Raw genomic sequence first — 24,829 nt, 5'->3', positions numbered from 1 at the left:
CATCATCTCTGCAGTGCTTGGAGGTGCATGTGCTGCAGGAAAGCATTCACCATTTCCCAGTGTGGTACCAAGGGAGGCAGCTCTCCAAGAGAAGGGGCAAGGTAACGGGCAGGGGAACAAATCTGCCAAGGAGCCTTCTGCAACTGAGCCAAGGCACACCACACATAACTGTCACACCAGCCACACGGCAGCACGTTTAATTAGAGGTGGAGACCAGTGCTTTCTGTGACCGGGAAATGATGGATTGTTCCAGTGAACTTGTGCACCCTACCCCAGTGGTGGCTACCAGGGAAAGCTGATGAGAACGTTTCAGTAGGTGGCAGCAGAAATATATTTGCAGTGTAGACTCCTATTGGAACACTCCTTCTTGGAAAAAAACATCCTTCTAGAGGACAGCTCTCAGAAATGTTGCTTGAAGCCCGATACCACACTCCTGGCAGCCTCACAACAGTAGTCACGTCATATACAGAGAACTGGGGAAGAAACTCACCCCAGAGCTGAAATCCCCACATTCAGCCTGGGAGGAAATGTGCTTCTTGCAAAACATGGTAAGTTCCTTCACTCAGTGCTTCAGTTTCTACATTCCTGCAGAGCCAGCGCAGCAGATGAGAGCACCTGCTAGCACCACGGCTGTTGTAAAAACCAAACCACATCTCCATCTAGCTCTTACAGTTCGGGCCCGAGGAGGCTATTTTTGAAGAAAAACTACATCTGTAGAGGTAGAAGACTCAGAAAGTCAGCAACCAGAAGAAATGAATGCCTGACTAGCCAGCCCTCCCCCAGCCAATGCCCGTGGGCTCATGGGCAAAAGGGAGAACACGGCCACGTCTCCCCAGGAGCATGCTTTCGGGCAGAGCAGTGCAGCGACCCGATGCAGCACGAGGCCAGCAGGAAGTCGTGACAGCCTCCCGCATACCTGGTGAGCAAGGTGTGGCTCCACAAAGCTGACTCAGGGCTGGGTCAGGCCTCCCACACGCATCAGCACGCTTTCCAAATAATCGCTTCCTGTTCTCTCTGGGCGAGACAGAAGAGATGGGGGCGGCAGGTACGTGTAATCCCCCTGCCCAGAGCCCTGGAATCACCAGGCACAAAGGGCAGCAAGGAGCGACTGCTTGGGGCCGGGTGACTCAGGCAGGCACAGCGGCGCTGGGTCTGTGACTAACTATTACTCATGCAAGGAGGAATTTGGAGAGGGACCCACATCCAGCACCGCTCGTTGCTTTGGTTATTTCCACAGCCCTAAGTACAAAGAAGAGCTTTGACAATGAATCAGACCCTGGTTTAAAATGACAAAGAAAGACTTATCAGTTTGGTGCTCAAATGATTTCAACGTATTTGTAAGAGCAGCTCAATGCTAAGCAGAGGAAACAAGAAACATTTTCAGACCCTGATGACAAAATGCATGCTCCTGGACAGACATTTAGACAGCGGAAGAAGTGTTTTTTTTTATTAGTGCATAATGTTCTTCACTTTCCCCTGACTGACAAAGGAATGCCAAAGCACTGCTTTGAAAAGCTTTTTCCATTAGATTTGTGTGTCAGATCAAAACCAAAAATCCCAAAGTAAGCTCTGGGATAAAACTTATTTTGAAAGTGTCTCTGTAACAAAGTTCTGAAGGATTTTAAAGGAAGCAATCAACATATTATTATCCTGCCTTTATAATCTACAATTATCCAACAAAAAAATAAAGGCAGGAATAGCAGAGAGAAAAAAAAGCTGTCAAATCCCAGTTCCCCCTTCGTGAGGCCTTTGCCCTTTCATCTAGTTTGTGTGCTTACTTTGCAGTCATGTCGTGCAATGAAGGGTAACACAATTACTAATTAGCTCATTCCTTGCAAAATTTGGGAAGGTTGAAAACTTTGTGCTGTGAATGACTGCTGCAAATGAAAACTCCAGTCCTGTGTGCATCATACACACGACACTATAAATTCAGGTCGTTCTACCCAAATGAGCATCACCTACAATCATGCTTCACAGAAATGGGATGAGGAGCTTTCATAAGCCATTCTGCATCTGAACTGGTGGGAGATCCTTTCTGAGAGCTGGGAATTCCCTTTAAATGTGATTATTTTCCTTCTCCTCCTTCTGTGAGGTTAAAACTTGGCATTTTGCAACTGGTGACTTCTGCACTACTTAACATATGACCAACTTGTTAAGCAAGTTTCAGAGCAGAGCACATATCTATCTGATCTTTATCTAACAAATCTAGCATAGAGATGTGGACCAGTATAAAAAAAATACAATTTCTTCCTTGCAATTACTGAAAAGTATTTGTTCCCTTGTAAAGCTACAGGACACGAACTGCACACAACCAATTTTCATTTACCTGAGAGTGAAATTATGTGATCTGGATAGAAGGAAAACAGCACAAAATACATGTAAGGTAGGCTGTAAGAAAGCAACCCTCTTACTGCCTTCTTCACTTTTCACAAACAACCTTTAAGATGGACTGTGAAGCTTTAAAGAAAGAAGTCATCAGATCCATCCAGAGCCTTGGAAGCAAGGGGTAAGCATGCTGCTCAGGCTTCCGCCAGCAGAGTCAATCCAAGGGACAGAAAGAACTAGAGCAGCATTACCCATACCCAATATTTACCTTAAATTTGTATGGCACCAATCCAGCGTCAGAGGACTTCTCCATTAAGAAGGTTCTGTCCCAAGAGCATTAGCTCCAACACTCTCAACCTTTTCATCATTATAAAATATTTAAGGTTTGTTTTGTTCATTATTCAGGGTATTTCCCTTTTCAAAGGAGAAGAAAAGTTCTCCTCTGCTATAAGACAGCTAGACCTACAGGAAAAAAAACAAATGAGCTTCAGTATTGCCTTCTTCACAACAAGCCTGCTGGTGGAGAACAGATGCATGCCAACAGCTCTGCCTATGCTCTGCTCTCCTATGGGAGCTGTGGATGCCCCCATGCTGATAACAAGCTACCTCTGGAAGCTTTCATCCTGGGCCCAAGGCCTCTTCAAGGCCAGGGAGAGCTAATGAAGCTCCTGAGCATAATTCAAGCCGCTGGATGAGCAACAAAGACAGAAGCGTGACAGCCTTCCTTGGAGGAGATGAGGCCATAATGCCATAAAGACTGAGACCAAGACAGAGTCTGACATCTTCTATATGCATACTTAGGGCTGTCCTTAGAAGCCAGGGGCTGCCGTGACAACACATTTAAATCATGTCCTGAGCACATGGATATATGCCAGCAATGCAGTGGAGAAAAACTCTTCCAAAGTAAAATCTGCTCTAGGCTAAATCATAGAGGGCTATTCTTCAAGCTTTCCCCCTACAAGCCAAATACAAGCATTCTTTATTTTCCCCTGTTTATTTAAGAAGCACACCACACATTCCTAGGCGCTGGCCTATCCATTCCAACTATGGGATGAGATCTCCTGTGCTGCAAATCTCAGGAAGAAATTGGCCAAACAACTGCTACCTTCTGCTGGTCGCCAGTGGTCTGCAGGACATCCCACACATCTCAAGAGACTTGTTTGCACATCATTAAAGCTACCCTCTGAATTGGCCTCCACATGGACAGTTTCAGCACAAAAACCAAAGGATTGTCCAGAGAACTGCCACAGAGTAGGCCATGCCTACACTGAGAGTACAAAGCACCAGCTCTCAGACTCTGGCACTGCTCCCCAGACACACCTCACCCGCTTCAGCCTTAGCTGCCCCAGGGAAGGAAAACTGTCCTGTGGCAGCCAGCAGACACCCTGCTTGCTCAGCAAGAACAGGGGTGCAGCCATCGCACCACAGAGTTGCAGTGAGGCCGTTCCAAAGCCCCCAGAAAGCATCACAGAACGGACAGCTGGAGTGCGAGCAGGTTCATGTGCAGACAAACCAGGGAAGACCCACTGCTACATCTGACATCCAAGCATCTCAAAGTACCACAATTCAGTGGCATCTTAGCTTGAGCATGATGCAGCCCTGCCAAACCTGACCAGTCTTTAAACAAAAGGCAGTTTTTTTCCCCAATCATGAACAAGGGTTAAGAAGCTTTCTGCGTGGGATGGGACAACTGAACACTGCACTTAGACTCAGAAATTCTTTTGGGGTCCCTACACTTGGGTATGCCTTCCCTCATATTATTTTCAACTTCAGACAGAAAGAGAAGAAACCAACCTACCCTTTGGCCCCATAGCATTAAACATTCAGACTTTATGTACAAGTGCATAAAGAACTGCATGGGATATAGGTGCGCAGCGATGCCCTGGGCAGAGCTCAAAATCAAATCCAATTCCCCAAGAAAGCTGCAGGTTACTTTTGCCCTTTGCAAGAAGGAGCTAAATTCAGTGGCACAGTCAACAACATGGCCCAGCACAGCCTCCCCCTTATTTGTTATTTTTAGAAATTTAGTCTGACAACGCCTGACGACTAAACTGAATAATTTAAGCTGAATATAGCAGGAGAGAGAAGGATTATCAGATATTATCAGAGAAAACACACAGCAATAATCGCTTTCTCCACCCCTAATGAAGAATCAATTTTCCATGTCTTTGTAGTATCAGAGTTTGTTCTTTTTAAAATGCCACATTTAAAAACAGAATCCATCTAGCCCTACAATGGAAACGGATAACATTTCCTGAAACAAAGCATTGTTCCACCCCTCACATATCATGTTTCCTTAAAAACAAGGGAAGAAAAACATTACTTGGTTTTTCTCTTAATATTGCACAAACATTGCTGAGCTAAAAAGAGTCAGTGCTCATCCCTTTAGAATGCTTTCAAAATAGATTTACACATACCCTTTGCACTGTGAAACACAACAAGAATTTGATATTATCAGGACTGGAAAAATCCAATAGCTACGCTTAGGCAGGATGCTTCCCATGTGATGGCATGGACTCATACACTCAGCCTCTGTAAGAGCCACGAAGGTTTTGGTAAGCTTCACTGGCACAGCCTGTAAGCAAACGTGCATTTTGTAAGCAAGCCTAAACAGTCTCTTTGGATTCCAAGGATTACACACAAAGTGTGAAGTTAAGTTTGCTAAATGCATGCATATACACATTTACATCTCCTTTAAAAGAAGGATAAAACTATTTTGTGTGCTGACAGACTATGTCTGCCTCCTTGTTTGTACATATCTACACCCTTTTGGGTTTTCAGAGCCATGCTCACATAGTTCCACTCACAGAGGACATGGAGTGCATATTCCAGCAAAGCTTTATTTTCACAGCCCTGTACAAAGCCAGCCCTAGCTGTCCTCACTGTTTTGCTGTGTGGTGAGCAGCAGGGACAACCAGGCTAGCAGTGTCACAGCCCACTCCTGATGCTGAAACAATGCAGGTCTTCAACAACAGGCAAACACAACAGAGGGGAGTAAAGGAAAGAGAATAACTGCAATCATTGTCAGAGGATAGAGAAACAAAACTTCTGAAAGAAGAGGCAAAACCCCTTCCTGCTTTCAAAGTTCATTTTGACAACTGTGAGTGTCAGGAAACCCAGCTCACACCTCCAAAGCAGATGAAAGCCCACATTTTCACAAACTGCCAGAGCTCAGGAGTTCTCCTTGCTGTACAGCTGAGAAGAATTCAGCTGTGAACCCAAACTTTATGCTGCACTCCTCTAGAATTGGACTGAGCTACCACTGACAGCATATCTGAAATTCAGGTTTGTATCAAAAATGAACATTTCATTGTACCTTGGCAACAGCTCTGTAACTGCACTGTGCAATTGCCTCCAGCTCATGCTGTGAGAGCAACTAAGTGAGTCGCACTCGATAACAGAGGGTTACTCTGCTTAATTCAATTGTGCAAAGTGTAGTAAGGTATTACTTATGATGAATAATAAGGTAGTTAATGTGAAAAATAGCTTTAATTTTTTTTTTCCAGTTTTAACAACTGATGAAGGGATATTTTAACCTGGTTGTCTTGGTGTTATATTTATTTTACAAGGATGTAGTGGGAGCACAAGGTCACAAAACTTCACATTCTTTTCTCCTGTCACAACTTGTTTTCAGAAGGGCAAAATCCTCTACTCCCATAAGTGGACTCAGGTATTTCCCTTGAAAATCTTACTTTTCAGCAACTGTCAATCTAATCCTCTTCCTTAGGGAATCTCAAGTCCAAGGAATATCCTTCACACGAAACTGCCAGACATCTGGAAACCAGTTAAAAGGTGGACTTGAATGTTCATTTAAAAGAAACTGTCAAATGTTTCAGCAATGTGAGCCTTACTTTCTATAGTTAAACAGAAAAACAATCAACGTGGCAACCACCTCCCCAGTCCTTCCACCTTTTGAGACAATTGCTGGGAACTGCAATTCAGTGGCCATAACCATAGACCTGAGGCAACAGGGAGCTACAAAACAGTAAAAACACATCTGTGAAGCAACCACCTCCAAGGCTGAGTGCAAGGATGGCAAAGGTTATAATCTGGGGGGGTGAATTCCATCCATTCCGCTGAAGTCAGCAATCTGAAAGTTCAGGAGGTAAGATTATTCTCCATCAGGAACAGGAATAAACTGAGATGCACAGCTGAAGGTTACAGTAGCCAAAACTGTCAAACACACTCCAATCAGTTCCAAATGCAGGCACACTGCAATGAAGTTCCATAACTTCTATAACTTTTTGCTCAAGGCCACTGTTTTCAGGGATGGTCCCAGAGTAGCCAGGATACAATCACATTTAACCATGTAAGCATAAAAAGGACTGTGCCCTGTCTGCACGAATACTAGCTGACATATACAGCCTATCCATGGAGTACTTACTTTCCCTGCGTAGAAAAGTTTCTGGTGGCCAGATACACAAAACCCCTTATTACCTGATACAGAAAATATGGCAGGTAACACAACCTGCAAGTTCCCATGGTAAAATGTGTTTTAAGAAGAAATTAAAAAAAAAACACAACTTGACTTTTGCTGTAGTGTAAGTGGGAAACAATAGAGACTGCACAGTCCTGTCTGAACACTACTTCCTATTGCTGCTTGTCCCTGCTTTCCTGGTCTGCACACTCACCTTCTCCAAAACATTAACAGATTAGTTAATGAGTAAATTCAATCTTTCCTTGTTGTCATTCCCAAAAGCTAAGGAACACGGTTATGTATTAATTCTATTTCAGGAGCATTAAGAAAAAAAAATACTAATGGCCTTTGAAGAAGTCCAAGAAATCTAAACACCTTCTCCAAAGAACTGTAAAGTGTACACGGGGCCACTAGAAGATACTCAAGATTCAGACGATAGCTTGTTCAAACAGCTAGAACTTGCATGGACACTACTTTGTGTGTCTCAGGTATTCTTCTCTGCCTCAATCAGCACTCCCTCCATAGGAACACAGGAGTACTCTGATTACATCATTACAGTCCATCCTCTCTAGGATCCAGCCTTCAACAGCAGCCATAAGTCAGCCATAAGTAGATGTCTAGGGCAGAGTTTAAGAACAGGGTAAGCATATATGGTACTTCCTCCTAATACTTTCCCAGATTCCAGACATTTTTAGCTCACAGGCTTCCTGAATAGGATGCAATTTCTACATATTTGGAAATGCTCGATGGATTTCTCTTCCTTGAATTTATGCAATTATCCTGCCCCAACATAAACTTTTAATACTCAGAGCAAAGAGCTTCCCATCATTTATCTGCTGCAAGTAACCTCTAAACATCCTCTAAATACTTTTAAAGCTAGCTCCTACTAATTTCACTTGAACCCCACACATCCAGTTTTCATATCAGGACACAGAAAGAACAATCAGTCCCTACCTGCTTTCTTAACATTCATGAAGTTCGTAGACCTAGCAAAGAAACCAAGGCACACAAATTACTTGCAACAGCCCTCATGTTCCTCTGCAGTTATAATCCTTGAGAATGTATCACATAAAAATAAGCGATGTAACAAACAGTACCTTGTTGACCTTCAAAGTTCTGTTTTCATCACCTTTACTGGCCAAAAACTTACCTCTAATTCCTTAATTTTCTCTTCTGCTATTCTCTGCTTCTCTAAAAGCTGATTATGAATGACTCCTTTAGACTGAAGAATAAACCTACAAGCAAAAAAGAGACAAAATCTGTTGAATTTTGCTTAAAAAAAAAAAATCTAGCCATTGTACACTTAGCTGCACACCAAGTTAAACTGCAATGACCTCTGAGAAATATTCATTCTCATCCATGTTCTAGACAGAGACAGAAGAACAAACCATGATGGATTGCCCAAGAGGCTCAGAAAAATCAGCTGGAAAACACTTGCTGCCCACTACTAAAAATTCATTGTTATTTAATGCCTTCAAATAAAAATTTCCACTGTTAAAGGCTCCACATTTCCTTTCCATTCATCAACTCTGAAACATTTACCAATCTTCCACCTTTAGATCTATCTTAACATTCAAAAAAATACATACAGGAGGCCGGATGGCAAACAACACAACAGCAGAACTGTCATGTCACCAGTCTGGCCTCCCAGGTTTGCTTGCTGATTTCATCCATTATAATGCAGGAAGAAAATAAATGCTCACAGGTTGCCCTCTACAATTCAGTGTCCTGGATATTCCAAAAGCAATTCTGGAACACACCCAGCAAAGGAAGTCCTTCTTATCAAATAACATTCAAAGAGATCTTCAGCAATGACAGCATAATAGTATGGAAATGCAGTCAAGGAGGATTCTTTCAATGGTTAAAAGTCACACATCACTGCAAGCTAAGCAAACCTGTACCATGGAAACAGAGGCCACACGCACACTACTCTACAAGGCCAAGTGCTTCCAGAGGACACAGGGAGCCATGTCCACCTGCCTTTAAGTTTTCACAGCTCCTGCTGCTCCGGGCTTGGCTTTAACATGCACCTCACTGAACTCCAAATTTGCTTGTTTTCTAAATTCTGAGTTGTTTGTTTCGTTTTTTTTGTTTGTTTGTTTTTGTTTTTGTTTTGTTTTAAACAGGGTAGGAAACTGTTGTTTAACTGAAATTGCGGCCACCGGTTTCCATTTTTCTGTTTATTTGTTTTTTTTAATTGCACAAGGGCTTTGAAAGATGCCTCTATAAATTTTCGGTGTTCTGTAAGCCAGCATGTAAAAGCCACCAACCTGCTCAGAAGAATCAACACCAATCAAAGCAGCTCACAAGCACATGGCTCTGAAATCCCACAAATAAGTAAAGAACAACTAAGCTCAGACGAATGTTAGGAACCTTCCTTAGTTGCCTCTCATCCTTCCAGACACAAGGAACGAACAAGACACACATCAGCCCCTTCCCTTCTTAGAAAGTCCCCCAGGGGATTTAGAAGGAGTCTCCGTGGGTCATACCAATGAGGTCAAGGTCTGCCCCAGCACTATAGAGCGTCTGGGACAACGCCATGCTGCCAGGTGACAGGAGCACGTGCTTGGACAGTTACCGTGAACAGCTTCAGACAGTGCAGAATCAGAATGCATTCCTCGCCTACTGCAACGAAGCCTGCAACCAATGTGCAGTGCCATCTCCAATGACAAATGATATTATTAACAGGTTTGCTCAGGGCCTGCAAGATGTTCTTTAAGCACAGATGGAATCCACTCCGCTTGGCTTGAAATTCAGCCTACTCTGCACCAGCAACACAACAGCCAAAATGAAAACTATGTGCCAGATCCATTCCTGAAATGCATTGGAATGGAACTGTGGTTAATTACAGCAGACTGTAAATTAAGACTCTTCAGTGCTGCTATTAGCTGTGCTTAGCAATCACTTCCTCCTCCTCTCCTTCCTTTCCCTTGTTCCACTCCACCTTGTCTTTTCTACAGGAATTTCTGCTAGGTCTTCTACTTTGGAGTTCTCTCAAATCTTTCCTCATTCTTTTCCAGTCTCAACTAGAATCATCTTGGCTGTCATACTCATCCCTATTCTTTACAACACAGCACACTCATGCTCTCTCCTCCCTCAACTCCCCACTTAAGGCAGCGATTGCATTTCCAGCTCCCAGCACACACCATCCTACAGACAGAACACGAGGATCTTGTTCAGCTCTTTGAAAGTCCCATCCACAACCACCCTTCTGTCAGAAGCAAACCCTGCAGCCAGGCAGATGGGAGATGCTTTTCAGAATAATCACTGCATCATCACATCAATGCTCCTACACTGCATCTGCATACTGGATAAAAGAAACATGGAAAGAAATATGAGATTTCACATCCCCCACGTGTTTTGGGATGAAGACAACATTGTGCTTCGCTCCTGCAGAAGCTGTCATTAGTGAAAAAAGCAAAGCTGCAAGGTGTGGCCTCAGAATTTCCTGCCACAAGGTCATCAAGCCCTCAAAATAATGCTCACAGGTACTGCCCCACATCTGTCCAAGGCCACATTCTCAAAGCTGAAGCTGCAAAGCCGTATCCACAATTAAACATTTAAGTCTATGGCTTCACTTTCCAATGTAGTGAAGACTGAAAAGCTTTAAGCTTCGGATACACACCTCACAAACACCTCAGCCAAAGTTTTTACCTTAGGAAGTAGCATGGCTTAAGAAGTAACTGAAATAGCATGGAATTTCTGTTCAGTAGGTAAGAAGTGCCACAGGGCACTGTAATTAAGTGAGCTACATCACTGAAAGGCTTCCTGCACAGACCACTCTGCCTGGCCCATCCGAAGAGGCTCCACACTCATACCTTGGGCACAAACTGTTAAGTATGGGCATTCCACAGAAGACAACTAGCACAACTCTTGCAGATAGCCGCAGCCAGCCATGTCCTGCAGAAATTAAGCTCTTCTTGCTTACATACAGACACTTTGCAGCACATACCAGCAGGCCTGCCAGACATGAAACCTATGCTATCCAACGTGAAACACTGATTCAGAATGACAGTGTCACTGAATGCTTTAATTACAAAACTTAACAAATAAACACCCCACGTGAGCTTTTTTGCTGCTGTTAAAAAATACCAGAAATGCCCTATCACTGGATGGGGCCCTGGGCAGCCTGCTCTGGTGGTTGGCAACCCTGCCTGTGGCAGAGGAGTTGAAAAGCAATGATCTTTAAGGCCTTTCCAACCCAAGCCATTCCATGCTTTGGATCAAAACAAACAGATTTGTCCAGTCAAAGTTGCTCACTCATTTAAAAGGGAACAGCAGCATCAGAGCAGAATATGCCCTATTCCAGATGCTTAGCAGTTTACCCAGTACTTACATACACAAAGCTACAAAAGAAAAGTGACAGAGGACTGGGGTCCTTGAGGACAGCAATGACCAGCCAGCTCTGGGCTGCCAACAAGAACAGCTCTAGAACACAGCCACGTATTTTTGAACCGGCAGCATCTACGTGGCCTGACATCCCAGCAACTGCAGGTTCTTAAAGAGCAACATGAGGAATAGAAATAGAGCATAAGGGAACTGAAAGAGAAACCTCACTTTAAATATTCCCAATTGCTTCTGTTCTTTTCCTTGCAGTTCTCTGCTAGCTCCACAACAGGTTTTTTGTTTCTCTAAGACAGAGCAAGTGATTTATAATACTGAGTTGCTTGCTTCCTTATGAAGAGATCTTTTCCTCCAATTTTGAATTTCTAAATCTCATGCCCCACTTGGTCAGTATTTACATAGCACTCGCTCATACTCTGGCCAAAATGGTCTTCAGGCTCCAGTTACACTGTTCAGTGATGCTGTTAACTTCATCTGCCACACATACACACCCATCAAGCGATGTTCATACTATGTAAGTAATTCCATGACTCAGTTTGTTTGCACCAAAATGTACTGTTGACTTTAAAACACAGTATTAGATATTGAAATATTCATCTGTTAATGAATGAGGTTATGGAGATGTTTATTCAGCACACACCAGCCTTCACTATGACATAGAACGTATTAAAGTTATTAGATGTGGAGTAACAGTGATGTTCATGGCAAAGGTTTTCCATTAACAACATTTCCAATTACTTGCAACCTTAGTCAGCTTCAGCTTTCTTGTCTGGAACTCCTGGTGGTGGGCACCTGGCCCAACGGTGAGCACCTCCCCCCTTCTGCTCTGCTTAGGTAACAGTTCAGGTATTTCTGAGGGAGGACAGAAGGTGGCAGTCCACAGGTGCAAGTTTTTGGAGAGGCATTTTTAGAGGTAGGAAAGCTCTGAAACTATTTTAATTAATGGCAGATCCAGAAATCCACTTGTTCTGGCTTCCAGCTCACAGACATGGTGATTACAACATCAGCTTTAAAGCCCCCTTTGGATTTGGGAAACTCTTTGTATCCTAGTGTAAGTTTAATGCAGAAAATTGTCAACTTTGTACAAATTCATAGTATTATTTTACCATACTTGTATTTCTAGAGGAATCTAACATGCCTTGTTGTAGCACAGCTCAGTTGTTTGTACATAATACCCTTCTCCTTGAAGCCAAGCATTTTCATTAGACGACTCCATGAGAAAAGTTGGACTAAGCCCAGTCATGCCCTTATCTATTTAAAGATGCTTTTTAATTCTGAACTTGCACTGCTGTTCAAGCTCTGAGCATACTCAGTAAGGGATTAATGCATTTTAAGTACTGTTCAAAGCCAATTGGAATAGAGGCTTCCAATGAGCTGATCCCAAGCAATCTAGCTTGATTGAGCAGGAGCCGGCTGTTCACAATTGCAAGCACCCAGAAGTCTCCTTTTGCTCTCCCAGGGTCTGCATCTGCTTCTACAAATAATTCCTTGATTCCTTATTCCACAACAACATGCAGCTCATAACAGGCACTGATGGACCGCAGCAAATTCCAGTTTAGCCACCCTAGATGAGTTAGCCAGTTCCAAACAAGACAAGCAAGCAATATTAAAAAAGGAAAACTATGACTAATTATAGTCTGTGCTGCCACCCTTCACGTCCAAGGGTTTTGCATTTTTCAGTCTGATTTTGCATTTCCCATTCACCATATCATAACCTTTAAGCAGAGCTCACGTGGGTCAAGGTGGTTGAGGCTTTTCCTCCATTTGCCATTATTTCAGCAGCCCCTCATCTCACTGGGTCACCCAATATAGCTCAGTGTAGCTGCCCTCCTCCTCCCTGCCAGAGCAGCACATACCTTACAGCAAAACAAGTCCTGCAGCTTATATTGGGAGGGTTATATATGAACACACTCTAGAAGCAGCCATTTATAGTTCACGTGTCATTTTACCACTGCACCCAGAGCAGTGCACCCGCGTGAGCCTGGCGACATGGGGAGGGGGGTTAGCAGCATGGGCAGCATGCCAAAAGGAGTCTTATGTAGGCCACAACAAGGGGAACTTTTACTCAGATGAACATTAGTAAGCCATAAACCTATTTACCTTAAGGAGCTAAAGGAAAAGAAGAGCAACGCCAAGCTGTGGCTGCCTCTGAGCTGCTGAGCCTGCCCAGCGCTCACAGCCACCTTGCTGCAAGATGATGTTCTGCTCTGATCCCCAGGCTGTATGCTCATGCAAACTGCATTCATTTTTTTTTTTTTTGGGGGGGGGGGAAGGGGGTGGAGCTGAGATCTGTCAATAGCTACAGGGTATTACATTACCTCAAACGAAGATAGTAACACAGCTTGCAAGCAGCAGTTTCTGCATTGCCAGACACTTAACTAGATGGTAGAATTATACCATTGTTCATATTTGGTTCTTTTAAAAAACTGAAATTGGGAATATATCTTTGAGTGTGCATTAAATATAGCACAACCCAAAATAACAAACCAGTACCGTAGTACCGTGGTCAGCTTTTAAAGGACTTCATCCATTCTTTTTGAAGGCTCAAGAGAGATAAATGGAATTAAAGGAAAAAAAAAAAAAAAAAAAAGAAAGCAACCAACTCCTTCTCATTATACAGGAATGGAGAACATCTGAGATTCAAACCATGTGTGGTAAACAGCACGAGCATGACAGACTGCAGCTTGTGGAGGTGAAAACTCCACCAATGGTTTTCCCTCATTACAACCCTGGTTTTGTGACTTTATCTTCTAGGTTTGTTTTATAGTCATTTTTTGTTTGTTTGTTTTGCTATGCAGCAATGATGCCCTATAGCTTGTTGAAGCAAAAGCTCAAGCTAGCACAGAATTTCAAACAATTTTTTCTGCAGTGTATTTTCCACTAATCTTCAAAGTTGGAAACTGCAGGAAATAGAAACAATTCCCCCGGTTAACCAATCCTAAATACGTTTCTATTTAAAAAAAAAAAAAAAAAAGTTATTCTACTGGTAAAACTTCAGTGATCTGAAAAGTGAGGCTTGTATTAGTAAATAAATAAATAAATAAATAAATAATCAATCAAACAAACAAGTGACATGGACGTACTGCTATATTCTGACATGCAAACTTCTGCTCGATAGCAGCTCTTCATGAAAAGCTTTCACAGGAAAATAAGAAAGTCAAGATGCATCTCTCTTGAAAAGCAAATTCATCTTCAGATGCAGGGGAAAAAAAATCTCTCTCTCCTCCCGGTCTACCCAAACCAGAAGTGAAAACATGGGCAGAAACAGAATAAACCACTGAAATGCTGAAGTGAGAAGGAAGACCCAGCTATCAATTCATGGTTCTTAAATAAAACAGCCTTCACTCCTGCATGCCATGAATCCCACTATAAAAACAACAGAACATCAAAGAAACCAAAACAGCAAGCATCACAGAAGTGGGTGTAAGATAACTGTTTCAGTCAGAAAAAGTCAAGCATTACATTCACACAGAGATATTTCTGGTGCTAGATTTACATTAGTTAGCCCCACTCACTGTTTTCTCCTAATCATTAGAATATACTTTTTTTGAATTAACATTCAGTCTTTTTTTGGTCCAGAAACGCTGTTTTGGAAAAATTCTTCCTTCCTAGAAAGCCTTTCACTCCTTCCCTCCCCCTGCTCCATCTCCAACTGGCTGAAACATTCCATCAATTCAGCAAATAGTTCTGCAGAAAACAAGAATAAAAATTCAAGACAGTATTTACAGAATTTCTGAGTTAAGGACTTTGCTTCGTAGCACTGCAGAACAGTAGGGTGGGGAGGGCCTTTACAGCCCCCCAGCTCAGGGCCCGTCCATGGCCTGGGGCAGCACAGCTGCAGCACACACTGCTGCCTCAACCTCACATCCAGCTTCTCACCCACCAGAACCTCTAAGTCCCTCTCTGCAGGGCTGCTCTCAAGAAGTTCTTCTCCCAGTAGCAGTGTCTCTTGCTGTGTCTCTGTACTAAACTTATGTAAAATACAATCTCATTGCACATCACTGGCTCCCTACTAGTTTACTTTACTGTTTTAACATAGGCCTCCTCCTCTCCAATGTTAAGCAAGACTAGAAACGTAGGTCAGAGCACATTCAGACCTCGACTTCCTGTGTGTATTAAGACAACTGCAAACAAATTTTATATGCATATCAGACTGGGACCCGGTTCTGGGCATCTTCACCCACCAGCTGTGGGCCCAAAACGTTGGGCTACTTCATCATAGTTAGCGATAACACATTCAGAATAGCATTCCCAGGTTCACAGGGATACACAGGGACTCTTTGGTCCACTACTTTGGCCATTCTCACTTGCCAGAGGAAAGCCAAATTCAAGTCCATACACTAAAAAGGAGAAACAGTGCTATAGTCTAAAAGAAAGGCTATCATGCTGAGTATTTTCCCTGGGCATCCAGCCTTTGATTTCATTGTTTCCCATAGGGAATGGAGGAAAAGGCTCAAAGTGCAGTACTTGAAATCCACTAGATGTTAATGTTCCTTGGTACATCAAAATACCAAGCTGACATTTAATGTGCAAAAGTAAGACAGTCAAGATCCATGACTTTTGAAGCCATCTGGCACAGCACACCACTAAAGCTTCCACTTGGATAACACCCTCAATAACAGGCTCTAACTTTTGGTAGCCCCTCAGTGGTCAGGCAGTTGGTCTTGATGAGCTTTGTAGGCCCCTTCCAGCCATAGTAAACCATTCCATTCCCCAAAACATTTCATACTTCTGTAGTATGTATTCAAAGATAACTCTGTAGCACATCAGCAATAAACTGATGGCATCTTCCAAGAGACCCAGGATTTCACCTTTCTGGAGGTGCTCTTCTACAGCCCTTGCTCCACACAGCAGTCTGACATCCAAATTGTTGACCTGCAAATACAGAAGTGCTTGAAAGCTCTGGCACTTGTATTACAGAACATTGCCTCTGGACCACAGCAGATTGAACTGTCTGTTCTTAGTTATGATGGCACTCTGTACAAACGGTTTGTCTCAGTTCCAACTCTTACCTTCTAAGTTTAGATTTCATCCCCTTTAAGGTAGCCTATTCCTCTGTACTGCCGTGGTAGAAGACCAGGAAAATGCTAGGGATAGAGAACAAGCAAACTGAACTAATTTGTTTGAATGCCATATCCAGGACCCAAAGCAAATATGTGCTTAAAGAGAGTTAGAAATTTCCAGACAAAGGAGACAAACATCACATAAAAACTGCATCAATTGGCTCACCAACCTTCTATCACAGTCTCACAAGGTAGGTGGGAGCGTGCAACAAACATGTTCATTTCCAAGCAGGGCTGAATAAAACATACTTTTTAAGACAGCTACTATTTTTAAGGTTTTTTTTTTTTCTGTTGATTATGTATTTGAGTATTTGACAAACACTGACTTATCTGACATGTCCATTTCACACCTGTTTTCTGTTTAAAGCTGATTTATTTATGCGAAGAAATACAGCTAGAACTAAGCAGATATTCATCTTGCATGCAAGTCACAGAAATCTTTTCTTCTATGAAGTTTCAGTATTTCATGGAGAAATTAAACGGAGCAGTAGGGCAGGAGAGCTATAACTGGACCAAGATATCCAGGAGACTGCAAGTGAGCAGCCCAGGGCAGCAGGCACATATCAAGAACTAAATGGGAGAGTGGGAAAGAAGAGAGTGTTCAAGACATCAAGAGATGCAAAGCTAGAATGGAAGTCTATGCTCACCTGAACACCCTCTCTTTCTGATCCTGAACAGAATTCAGCAATACAAAGTCCAGGATCCCACTATTGCCAGCAGTTAACTATGAGAACCACTGACCAAACACACCCTTCTCTTGCACTACACATCAGCCAACAAGAGGATGGCAAACAACTGCTGCCACTGACTGCACTGCTCGAGCCACAGAAACATGTAAAGGCTCAGACCAGATTACCTGGCACCTCATTTTGATTTCTGCTCTCTGTGACAGCTCCCAGAAGACAGCCTATGACTACTATACCCACATTCACCCATAACATGGTAAAGAGCACTGTTCAGACTGCAACAATATGAAGAAGTGAAAAAAAAAAAAAAAAAAAAAGTCAGGACAAAGCCACAGTGAAACGAAGGGAGTGACATAGAACCCAACCACTGATGGTGCCCTGTAGGCTTTTGTTCCACGTGAACACGTCTTGTTCAACACACCGTAAAAACAGTGGTCCAACAGCAAGCAGCTGGACACAAATTCGGTTTTCTTCTACTTCACTGGACACTCCAGACTTTATGAAGAAAATGAAACCTTCACTTTTTCAATAGCAAGATAAGTGAACTTCATACTTATGATGGCCAGAGGTAGACAGCAAGACACGCTTGCTTTGGGATCCAGTTAAGTATCACAGCACCTGTCAGCTTCTCAGCAGCTGGGGTTCAGCACTGAACCTGCACAAAGCCTTACAAAGGCTATGAGTAATAGGGGCCACTTGGATTTCACAGGCTGACCTATAGATAGTAACCAAACCATAAATACAAAGCCCTGCCTGTTCTTCAGTTCTTACTGAGTTTTGGAAACGTGAGCGGGACACAAAGGATGGCTACCACATTCTGCAGTGATCTGTCCTCAGAGAACCAAACATTCACAGAACAAAACAAACAAAAATCAGCTCTTGCTGCTGTATCAAAAAATACACTATTGGAAAATCTTCAGAAACGTTTACAATTATTTGTGTGTTTATTTAGAAGCAAAATCCAGAATCACACTAAAAAACAGGAGTGCATTTAAACCCAATAAATGCTCAAAAACCTTGGATCCTCTCTCAGCTTTCATTCACACATAGTTCTGCCAAAAAAATCTGAGTTGCTTGAAAGAAAAAAAAATCTGTTATTACAGCCATCTCCACAGAAATAGCATATACTTTTATGTTCAAGGTTTTCTGTGAATGCTACAGTATATGCTTGATTTTTACTTCTACAACAAATGAGAGAACATTAATGATAAAGCAACACCAAAACAAAATGGAACATCTATTTTGGCATGGCGTGAAAAACTGCAGTGGTCTCACTATGCCTAGCATAAGCCCCTGATGTTTTTCTTTGGTAAATAAGAAGCTGGTCCAGGTCATCATTCAAAGGAATGTGAAGAGAAAGGTCTGAAGTATTCAGACAGAATTCTGAAGCTTAAGCTTTCGGCATAGTTCTCAAAGCAGCATGATGATATCAGTTCACAAGTAGCTTAAGCAGGAGTCCACCACAGTGGTAGTTGTCTCAGGCTACGTAACAAGCCTTTCAAAGAGCCTGAAGTAAGAAAATAAAAATGTATTTGGCACGATGCCGCTACTCAGATGATATCAGAGTCTAACAGATATATACAGTACATAGCAATTCATCATCTTATACTATGTGGCACTGACGATTCTTGTGTTAAACCAAAATTAGCTATAGTAAATGTTTAGAAACAATAAATGGACTTCCACACTTGCCAGTGGTGCAGGGAAAGCCTCTCAGGCAAGAAGCAGGCTCAGGGCTCAGAGCAGAAACCACATAATTCTTTTCAAGTAGTGCAGAAGCAAGCATGGAACTAGGCAGACTTCTTCCCAGGATGCATCACACCATCACATTCCTCAAACATTACATTTTCACAAAGTCCTGGAGTAGCTTATTCTACAGAATTTTACGCACTGCTCCCATGCACACAGCATGTATTGGAATCATAGAACAGTTTGGGTTGGAAGAGACCTCAAAGATCACCTAGTTCTAGTCCCCATGCTGCAGGCAGAGTTGTCGACCACTACATCAAGCACTAGATCAGGCTACCCAGGTCCTCATCCAATCCGGCCTTCAACACCTCCAGGGACAGTATCCAGTATCCACAGCCTCTGTGAGAGCCTGTACCAGCACCTCACCATCCTCTCTATGAAAAACTTTCCCTTGACATCTAACCTAAATATCTCCTCCTTTAGTTTAAAACAATCTCCTCTTGTCCTATCACTATCTAACTGCATAAAAAGTTTATTTTCCTCCTATTTACAATTTCCCTTTAAATACTGGATTGGTCATAATAGGGTCCCCTTTCTTTTCCTCAGGCTGAACAAGCCTAGATTTCTCAGTCTGTCTTCACTGGAGGTGCTCCAGTCCTTTGAGCATCTTTATGGCTCTCCTCTGGACCGTCTCCAAAAGCTCCACATCTGTTCTAGTTGGGAGCCCCAGGCCTGAACACAGCACTCCACATGGGGCCTCATGACGGCAGAGCAGAGGGGGATAATCACCTCTCTAAAAAGGCAGAAGTTGAATGCAGGAACAGAAGCACCAATCCCACTTTAAATAATTCAGCTATTCAAACAAGCTGTCAGAACATCACCAGTCATCAGAGCTAACACTGATGAAAACACTCATCTTTTCTGGATAGCCGAAACCCACTACATCTCCAACACTATTTACAGAAAACACCTTTATCTCTTTTGGTCACATGAGATGATGCTAAACTACACGACAGAGGTCATAAGTGTTGGACGCATCATAACATCCCTTTGGTGGCTGAAATCTCCTATCTGTACAAGCCAATTATGCCAACAAATTAAAAATTCCACTCCATCAAACAAAAATTACGCAGCCAGAATAACTGTAATGGCCACTCTCTTTGGTCTCTAGGGGAATATAAGATGCCAAACTGCCTTTGGATTTTAATTCCTGCACAAACACAACTTCAGCCAACTTTACCAAATGCCCAGATTTCAGCCAGAAATTCTCTACAAAGGGCTGGAGTGGGCTCTGGTAAGAGCCTTGTGTCCCTGGTGTGAATTCACTATGCTGGTGAACGATACCAAGCATACCCAAATGCAACTACCAGTTTGCAAGGCAGACTTATGCCCCACAGCCAGAACAGGCATAGCTCACAGAAATGCTGCATCAGCTAATGAAGAAGAAGGAAAAAAAAAAGGTAAAACAAATCAGTGAATTAGTAGTATGGAGAGCACAAGCACTCTTAACCTGAGTTTGCATAGTGACTAGCACACCAAAACCCACAAAGAGTATAGACTACAAAAATTTGAACACTAATATCATGCAGATAGTATTTTTCTGATGGCAGCTCTACCATCACTGAGGAGCAGAGGTCTGAACCACCTGACTGATCATGTGAAGGTAAGCAAGAGAACAATCCCAAAAAGACTGCACACTCCAGCAGTTGGGCTAAAAGTAGGACAGTACTTTTCAGCTAGCACAAAAACACAATCTCATTCACAAGCAATGTTATTTTACCATGAAGGCCAATACACTCATGCTTTCAAAGAATCTTGAGGAATTATTTCATACTGAAGAAGTATACCCTGCTTTAAGATTAAAAACAAACAAACAAACAAAAAACAACAACAACAAAAACACTAAAGAAAAATTGTTGATTCCAGAATCTACTCTTAGTTTGTCATTTCTGTGAAAAAAACAACCAGCCTACCGCCTGCCTGGGTCACATCAGCTATCTCCTGTAAGAGATCAAAATCTATTTCCTTTCAGAATCACCAGCATCTCCACACAAACCCAAGTTCACCTGCTTGGAAAAGCTTAACTTTTCTGTGTGGAGACACACCACACTGGTCCAAAGAAGACTGACACACTGAGCATCCCCATCAGAATCACAGAACAGCTTCAGTTAGAGAGGACCTAGTGACCGTTGAGCTCCAATACTCTGCTGCGGGCAGGGCTGCCAACTACTAGATCAGTCTGTCCAGAATGAACCCAGGCACAGCTTCGTTTTCCCATTGGTCTCACCTAAGAACTGCCAGTGAAGTACAGTCCACACACCACTCCTGGCTTCCCAGCCTACCAGCTCCCTAAGACTCACCCTACAGATCGTGTGATGACCCAAATCAGGTCTGTGAACTCACTGCATCAGCAGGCCAAACCAGGTACAGGTCTGCTGCAGCACAAAGGAGAGTGGGGGCAGGGAGATGCAATCACCCCTGCGGGCAGCAATCAGATCAGATTCAGCCTTTTATAAAACCACATCCCTGAATAAGTGTAATCATCGCTGTTGCCCAAATCACAACACAAGAGAAAAAACACACACAGGAGGTTAGTGATCCACGTAACAAGTCAGCATACAAGTCAGACTGGAAGCCAGTTTGCACGCTGCTCTTCACGAGGCTGCTGCAGTCAGAGCTGCGCTGCCAAACTTAACCAAAGCATCTCACTGCAGGTGCGAGGTGTGACAACAGCGCCGGGACGGGGCGCGGAGCCGCTACTCACATCCTGCCCACGCCCTCGTACATGCGGGTCTCGTCCACCAGCGTCATGATCTCGGTATCGGTGAGGTGCGCGTGCTTCTTGGTCTTGCTCAGCTGCTCGATCTGGATGTCGGCCAGCTTCACCTTCTGCTGCGTGTCGATCACCTTGGCCTGCAGCTCCGTGAAGGCCTGCGGGGGCAGAGCGGCACATCGAGGGGCCGCGGCCGGGCCGGGTGCCGAAGGGCGGGTGGGGCGAGGCCGAGCCAGCCCAGACCGCGGGGAGAGAGTGAAGAGGGGGCCGGGAGGGGGCGGAGACGGGAGCGGCGGCCCGAGAGACCCGTCGGACAGAGCCGGACGCCCGTTACCTTCTTCAGCTCCAAGTCCACGGGCGCCGCCATCTTCCCCTCGCTCGGCGCCTGCGCGGTGGAAGGGCGGGGCGAGGCGGGGCGGGGCGGGGCGGGAGGAAATGCGGCCGGAAATGCGACGGGATCATAGAATCACAGAACGGCTTGGGTTGGAAGGGACCCCAAGGACCATCGAGTTCCAACCCCCCGCCGCAGGCAGGGCCACGGATCTGCACGTTTAACACCAGCCCAGGCCGCCCAGGGCCCCATCCAACCTGGCCTTGAACGCCTCCAGGGATGGATGGGGCATCCACAGTCTGTGTGCAGCTGTGCCAGCACCTTGCTCTGTGTGAAGAACATCCACTCTAAACCTTCCCTCCTTGAGCTTAAAACCATTCCCCCTTGTCCTATCGCTATCCACCCGAGCAGAAAGTTGATTCCCCTCCTGTTTATAATCCCCTTTACAATACCGGAAGGCTGCAATGAGGTCTCCTCACAGCCTTCTCTTCTCCACGTGAGTTGAGTCCAGCTCCCTCTGCCTAACTTCATAGGAGAGGCGCTCAGCCCTCAGAGCATTCCACGAATCGTCCTCCTCTGGAAGGAATGGAACTGCTTGTGGGGCTGTGGCTATTCCCAAAGGGAGAAAGCAAGGACAGCTTTCGATGTTTCTCCTTAGCTGCCTCCCTCGGAAGTGCAGACTGAGCTGTGCTCCTGGAGTATCGCAGCTCTTCTGCTACCACCCGCTGCTGCTGCCAGGGCAGTGGTACGGATTGCAGCTTGAGGTGCTCTGCGCAGGCAGCGGCACTTGGTTATCAAACAGGCTGCTGTAACACATTGTGTAGGTTTGGGTTTGTTTTTTCTTGTTTGTTTTTAAATTAAATCCAAAGCTGAGATTTTGCTTTCCTGTGAGCCTCACTCTGGAGAACAGCCAGTGCTCATGGAGGAGGAGGTATGCTGCAGGTCGCAGGGCTCTGTGCTGGGGCACAAAGAGTGCCAGCAGGGACGGAGCACCTGAGGGAGGCAGGCTGGGTGACAGGGCTCAGTACCTTGCTCCAGGCCCCTGCCTGTAATCCCGGGTCCATGGCTGGGGGAGCAGGGGCAGGCACCCAGGGGCCTTGATGTGACCTCACCACTGAGCCCCTTTGTGGGAATACTGGTGTGCGGCCAGGGCAAGGCCTAGCTGCCAAAGTAAGAGGCCTGAGTGATCACAAGGCTCCTGCAGAATTGCCTACAGGCCTCTGCTGCATGGCTCACCTTCCCTGCACCGTGCCTGGGGCTCAGCAGGATCCAGTGGTGGCACAGATGGTGACAGAAATGCTGCTATGGTGCCACAGTGCAGCCAGAGCTGCTCCATGGGGCCTCATCCCTGACCTTTCTGGGTATCCACAGGACTCTTATCCTTTCCCAGCCCAGAGGCAGAGACAGCCATCTTCCCACTCTACACTTTTGAATGTTCCCATTTCCTGTTCTGTTAGATTACCATCCCTGATATCTGGACATCCCTGCTTGTCCCACAGACCAAGGTGCAGGCCTGCATGGCAGACATGTAGAGGGCAGCAGGGCTCTGGGCAGAATAGCAATGATGACATGGCCCCATGGCCCTCAGAGCTACCACCACAGGGAGCACCTCCTCTACTCCCAGTCTCATCTACATGAGGCAGGTCCAGGGCTGGGACACTGTCCCTCAGCTTGCTGCCCCTAGACAGCGCCTGCCCCATCACAGATGGGATCGCAGCAGCAGTCATGCATCCCTTGTGCTTCCCTCCTCTTTGTGCGGAGCACTCTGAGCCTGCTCATCCCTAGTCAGCAATTTTTGCTGTTCATCTAGCTGGGGTTTGCAAAGGCTTTCACCCACACTCCTGCACCTCCTCCTCACGCCTTCCCATACAGAGAAAAATCAACACAAAAATTCCAGTCGTATACAGAAAAACATTCCAGCTAGGCTATTTTCAATGGTGCCAGCCTGGGTCAAGCAGAGCTGCCTGGAGTAGCAGGACAGTGCTCTGGGCTGGAGCCAGGTGCAAGAGCAGTGCAGGGAGGCTGAGGTGCAGCAAGGTGAGGTATAACAAAAGGGCCTCCTGCTCAGTAGCTGAAGATGTTAGTTATTTAACAGACATTGAAAAGGTCCAAGTTGGGAATCTCATTAAACCAGCATTAGGCTTTGTGCAAGGCAGAGCTAGTAACTTGGCTTCCTGCAGTTGCCAGGGGCTTTTGCTCTCCAGATGATAATGCACATGGATACACCCTGTTAAGAACCCACTTCCCATCTGCCACAACTGTCCTGGGAAGCTCTGCAGAGCCCAGGTATTGCTTCATTCCCCCTGCCCACACCCAGTTTTGCCTTACCAGAGATTTGAACTTGTAAATCACTTCCTAAGCAACCCACAATCCCTTCCCCAGGTAGCAGCTGAGCACAGAGATTATTCCATGCATTGCTGGAGCTAAGTTTGGGCTAAACTTGTCCAAAACACAAACCCTTTGCAGACTACTTACTGCCCTTACTTTAACAATGCCCAACATTGTAGGGGCATGAACAGAAAGACATAACTTAGCATTCCCTTTTGGAAATTAAAGTTTGATATCTACAAAAGCAAAACGGCCTGGAGGAAAGCAGATTTTCTGCAGTGGGATAGCCATTTTTTGTCTGCTTCACATCTCTCCGCTCCTCCCATACAAGGCCAAGGAAGAAGACATACAGTAAATCGGGGAATCATTTATACAGCAGAATCAGAAATGGGCTCTGAATCACAATCCAAAATGCTGAGTGACTACAGCCCTCAGTGCACCCAGCAGCTCCTGCAGAGCAGCTACGACTTCCAACTCAGCATCTCCAGCCAAATGCTGACTAAAAACTACTACGAATTCCTGCCTGCATTGAATTTAGATTAGAGTGTCTGAACTTAATGAGGCTTTGCTTCATCTGCAGGTACCCAAGAATCACACCCATTCACGAGCCAGCAAGATATATGTGGGGCTGACACAGCTGCAGGCTCCAAGGGGCAGGGCAGACCACACCCCAACTCCTCATAACCCACCCCCTCTGTGGGGTACTGCAGCAGGAGCTGCCCTGCTGCACCCCAAGGCCAGCAGGCTTGAGATCTGTGCTACGTCCCGCAGATGCTCCTGGGTGGTTTTAGTACCCCACCGGAATGGGCAAGTTGTTACCTGCAGCCTTTGGAGACCTGACTCATCTCACATCTTAAATCAACAACTCAAGTG

At 44.7% G+C, this 24,829-nt stretch overlaps 1 protein-coding gene across 5 annotated transcripts in view; it reads right to left on the bottom strand.

Annotated features, from left to right (window-relative positions):
- The window catches only part of PFDN1 (prefoldin subunit 1), a 29,131-nt gene extending 7,392 nt beyond the window's left edge, over positions 1–21,739 (bottom strand). The window contains exons 1-5 of one of the 5 annotated variants that reach the window (XM_085236344.1): positions 21,632–21,739; positions 21,289–21,455; positions 7,893–7,977; positions 7,697–7,728; positions 5,796–6,099 (exon numbers count right to left, since the gene is read on the bottom strand). In XM_085236344.1, coding sequence (XP_085092470.1) covers positions 7,705–7,728; positions 7,893–7,977; positions 21,289–21,455; positions 21,632–21,664 — 309 coding nt within the window. In that variant the 5' untranslated portion in view covers positions 21,665–21,739 and the 3' untranslated portion in view covers positions 5,796–6,099; positions 7,697–7,704. Of the gene's footprint in view, positions 1–5,795; positions 6,100–6,158; positions 6,416–7,696; positions 7,729–7,892; positions 7,978–21,288; positions 21,456–21,631 lie in introns of those variants that run through there. The other 4 variants (XM_085236343.1, XM_085236345.1, XM_085236342.1 and 1 more) reach the window with 4 other exon arrangements.
- Positions 21,740–24,829: the final 3,090 nt, after the last annotated feature.

Source organism: Meleagris gallopavo, chromosome 15, assembly GCF_905368555.1.
Source record: "Meleagris gallopavo chromosome 15, MGAL_WU_HG_1.1, whole genome shotgun sequence".
Classification (NCBI taxonomy): Eukaryota; Metazoa; Chordata; class Aves; order Galliformes; family Phasianidae; genus Meleagris; species Meleagris gallopavo.
Note: the sequence above shows the minus strand (reverse complement) of the source record. Positions and strands in the feature narration are given on the sequence as shown.